This window comes from Coenobita brevimanus, chromosome 116, assembly GCF_032717465.1.
Source record: "Coenobita brevimanus isolate Jiangsu-jjx chromosome 116, ASM3271746v2, whole genome shotgun sequence".
Classification (NCBI taxonomy): domain Eukaryota; kingdom Metazoa; phylum Arthropoda; class Malacostraca; order Decapoda; family Coenobitidae; genus Coenobita; species Coenobita brevimanus.
This window is the reverse complement of record NC_137069.1, coordinates 9,465,935-9,470,934: the sequence shown is the minus strand read 5'-3', so window position 1 is coordinate 9,470,934 and position 5,000 is coordinate 9,465,935. Positions and strand designations below refer to the sequence as shown.

At 42.0% G+C, this 5,000-nt stretch overlaps 1 protein-coding gene across 1 annotated transcript in view; it reads left to right on the top strand.

Annotated features, from left to right (window-relative positions):
• The first annotated feature begins 1,391 nt into the window (after positions 1–1,391).
• The window catches only part of LOC145418744 (uncharacterized), a 12,989-nt gene continuing 9,380 nt past the window's right edge, over positions 1,392–5,000 (top strand). The window contains exon 1 of the mRNA XM_080287080.1: positions 1,392–1,461. Within this exon, the coding sequence (XP_080143206.1) occupies positions 1,392–1,461 (70 nt within the window). The remainder of the gene's footprint in view (positions 1,462–5,000) is intronic.

Here is a 5,000-nt window from a genome sequence, read left to right as displayed (position 1 = left end):
AAGAGGGAGTGTAACGTCACTCGTAGGCAGAAGGACGAGGAAAGAATGAAGGAAAGACAGAAGAGGAAGGAAAGAAAGAAGGATGGAGGAGAGGAAAGGGCAGACATCCGAGAGCAGCACTACATCGAGTGAGTGGATGGTGAGCGCCCCCACCTACCATTAATGCGCTTCAAACATGGCATCTCTCTCTCTCTCTCTCTCTCTCTCTCTCTCTCTCTCTCTCTCTCTCTCTCTCTCTCTCTCTCTCTCTCTCTCTCACTAAACTCTTCACCTTAACTTGGCCCAGATTTTCGTCCTTTTGCAGCTTATATCACTAAGATCACTGGCTTAAAAAGGACATTGATACCGTTCTACATCCTTTCCATAGCACTTCTTCGTGACTAGCATCATACTCTAATGTTGCGATTTAACGTAGCGATCAAGATGGAGGGATGGCAGTTTTAGGTCAAGTTAAAGTAGAAACAGTATAGAAGTATAGCAATGATAAGGGTTATCTCAAAATATTTACACACACACACACACACACACACACACACACTTATACACACACGCCTACACACAAACAGCGCATAATCACACACACACACACACACACACACACACACACACACACACACACACACACACACACACACACACACACACACACACACACACACACACACACACTACAAATACATGAAATACAGGCTAACCACACACACACACACACACACACACACACACACACACACACACACACACTACAAATACATGAAATACAGGCTAACCACACACACACACATACACACACACACACACACACACACACACACACACACTACAAATACATGAAATACAGGCTAACCACACACACACACACACACACACACACACACACACACACACACACACACACACACACACACACACACTACAAATCAATCAAAATCAGACAAAACACACACACACACATACACACACACACACACACACACACACACACACACACACTACAAATACATGAAATACAGGCTAACCACACACACACACACACACACACACACACACACACACACTACAAATAAATGAAATACAGGCTACCCTCACACACACACACACACACACACACACACACACACACACACACACACACACACACACACACACACACACACACTACAAATACATGAAATACAGGCTAACCACACACACACACACACACACACACACACACACACACACACACACTACAAATATATGAAATACAGGCTAACACATCTAACAGGTACAATTCTTCCTTAATTTCCTCCATCGATTTTTATTTTTGTTTTTGCTTTTACTTTCGCTCACTCTGTTTTGAGAAGAGAACATTACATTTCTTTTTCTTCGTCGTCTTCGGACAGGCTGTGATGGCGGGTCGGTGGCTGTGGGCGGCCCTTTCTACCCTGCTGGTCACACTGGCACTGCTACTAACGCCGGGTAAGTAAAAAAGAAAAAAAAGGAAAAGAAGAACAAGGTTTCTGTGTGTGTGTGTGTGTGTGTGTGTGTGTGTGTGTGTGTGTGTGTGTGTGTGTGTGTCTCTCTCTCTCTCTCATTTTCACACCCCTAAGTTTCCATAAAATTTTCACCCCCTGTATGGACCTTATTACCAATGTCGAAGTCTTGAAGAAAGAGAATATATATATATATATATATATATATATATATATATATATATATATATATATATATATATATATATATATATATATATATATATATATACACACACACACAGCACGATTCAACAGTTTTCTTTCACTGCCTCAAAAAAGTAAAAAAAAAAATCATGGAGGCTCAAAAATATTCAAATTGGTAAGAACGATTTTTATTTTTTTTTTCCCTGGCTTTTCGTGGCGTATGTAATAATTTGTAATAACTTTTTTCTTTCTTTACCCAGGCGATTTTCATTACCCGTGTCCGCCTCGGAGGGACTCAGGGACGGGTATTGTTTTCACTCGGTTTGTCTGTTTGTATGTTTGTCTCTCGGTCTATCTGTGTGGCTGGTAGCAACTTTACGCGAGAACTATTGGTGCGATTGTGACTAAAATTACAGTGGTGATGGGCTATGACTCTCTGATCACCTGATTAAATTTTGGGCCAAATTGGGCCAAGGCCCAGACTGTAGGGCCAAAGAATGTAAAAAACAATGTAAAAAATGCGTTTTTCGTCATAACTACTTTCAAATCTGTTATATCGACATGACACCAAAACCTAAAGAAGCATCTTTCAAATCTGCATCCTATAACTTGCCTTATTACATCAGGGGGGTCACCCCCCAGTTAGCGATAGGGAGGGTCAGTGTCACTTGGGTCGGGCCTAAAATTTCTAATGGACATAAAATCGTCAATTTTCACCCGATTTATTCCAAATTTGATATGTGACATCTTTGACTAGATATCCTGTTGTTTATACGTCAGCACTAAAATGACTGCCGGGGATGGGTTTGCTGTGCCTTGGCACCGCATCTTGTTTATTTTAGAATTTATCGATTTGGAAGTCAGGTACTGGTATTCCAGATTTTTAAAAATCAAGGAAGAAGGAACCAAAGGCCTGCCGGGAAGATTCCCTCTCCACCCAAAAAAAAAAAAAACAGAGAGCCAATTTATTCCAGACTGTTTTAATGGAAGAAGGAACCAAAGGCCACAAACCCACAAGATTGTTCGCTCCAAGAAGAAAAGATAAACGTAATAACCAAATAGACAAATTCAAGCTCCGTACATTTCGAGACGCCTGGACACACTGGATTTAAAAGACTGGAGAGCATAGGTGTGTGTGTGTGTGTGTGTGTGACAGAAAAAGAGTCATAATTACGTGACGGCCATACATCTTTTAGAACTACAGTGCCGAGGTGGGTTCGAGCCCCACACAGGTGAGGGTGTTTTGATATCGATATAATTGGAAGAATGAAAGTGTCGGGGTGGGGTGGGGTAGGGCATGGTAGGGTAAGGTAGGGTGGGGGGAGGTAGGGGGTGGGGGTGAGGTGGGGGTAGGACCAGGAAAGCATACCCCCTGAAAATAGGTCTTGTTAAGTACCGTACTTGAGTGTTATTTCCCAGACTTCCCCAGCAACAACAACAACAACAATAACTAAATCCAGAACAAACACAAGACTAGCTCACGTTCCTCCCATTACCCTGGTTCTTGGACGCAGGTGTGTGTGTGTGTGTGTGTGTGTGTGTGTGTGAGAGAGAGAGAGAGAGAGAGAGAGAGAGAGAGAGGAGAGGTTTAAAGTAATTTGAAGACATGTTTAAGGAAGAAACTAGACAGAGAGAGAGAGAGAGAGAGTCATCAATCATGCACCAGCCCGAGGTGTTCCGGGCACAGATTGAAATCCCAAAGAGTCTGAGAGTAATGGAGTAGGAAGAGCAAAGGTTCTCTCTCTCTCTCTCTCTCTCTCTCTCTCTCTCTCTCTCTCTCTCTCTCTTAGCTGAATAAAATCGTCTGGCTTTAGCGGGAATAGGTTGCTCGAGTAGGCGAGCATGAGAGGACGAAGACCCGTATTTTCGTCGGGTAAGGAGGCTCCCTAACACCTTTTCCTTATCGATTTATTTTTGGATATGACTGGTTAATATCCTTTTATAGGTTTATGCAGAGTATGACGATATTGGAAGGATTTATTTAACACAGAAGAGGACAGTAATGTGTAATAAGCAAAATAAATCTCTTAGGAAAAAGATGTATGGGAGTTTCCTCAAAAGAGGTGAGTAAGATGTATTAAGCAAACCCGATCGCCTAGGAAAAGGTGTTAGGGAATACGGGCCTAAGTATTATCCTAGTATTCATCAGCATCTTAGTAATTATTCAAGTTAGGTAAAGAAGGAGATTAATCCGAATGTGAATAACTGAGGCCTGCTGAATAATGAATGGCAATGTGTGTTTGTGTGTGTGTGTGTGTGTGTGTGTGTGTGTGTGTGTGTGTGTGTGTGTGTGTGTGTGTGTGTGTGTGTGAAGTGAGCCCGTGGAAAGTTGTTACTGTCACCACCACCACCACCACCATCACCACCACCTCCACCAGCACTACCACCACCACCACGTTCCCCCGTCTTTATGAGTTTTATGTGATTTTCCTGTATTTTATCTCGTTTTTATGCTCTTTTTTAATATCACCCGACGAATTTATTATAACTTGAATATTTCGTTGATGATGCCCTGTCTTTACGATGCCACCTCTCGCCTCTGTTATGTCGTATGTTCCCTGTCTTTCTGAGGTTTATGTGATTGTGTTGCTTTTTTCTCGCTTTTTTTTTATATCACCAAACGAATATATTATACCAGATTCTTATTTACGGTGTCCAGTGCATTAACTATATCACCTCTCACCACTTTATGTCGTATATTCCCCGTCTTTCCGAGTTTTATGCGATTTTCCTGCACTTTTTGTCTTTTTTTAAATACCACCAGACGAATTTATAATAAGTATAATTTTTTTGATGGTGTCCAGTGCAATAACGATGTCACCTTTGTTTGTTGTACGTTCCCCACTGCTATGATCTTGTTTGAATTCGCTACATTTTCTTTCTTTCTTTCATTTTGTTTCTGTGTGTGGATAAAATCGTGTGCAGACAGTAAGAGTTTCACGATGCCGCCTCTCACCTCTATTTATAATGCGTTTCCCGCTGCTCTGAGTGTATTTGAAGTAGCTATGTTTGTTACTGCTGTGTGTGTGTGTGTGTGTGTGTGTGTGTGTGTGTGCATTTTCGTGTATTTTTGTGTGAAGCATTTCCAATGACGAATTTGGATACAACCCTGGGCCGCCGTAGCCTTGTTCCTCCCACCTATCATCAGCTCCCCTGCAGAAAGTCTGTGCCAGATCCATTTTCCCTACGGCTCAAAGGACATTAAGGACAAGGCAAGGATAATGAACGTGACCTTACATCGCCCTTCGACCATATAAGCCCTTGTTTTGACTCCTCTGACCTTAATGATGACCTCTCAACCAAGTCTGTCTCATCCTAGCCAGCTGAGGAAAGTGAGAA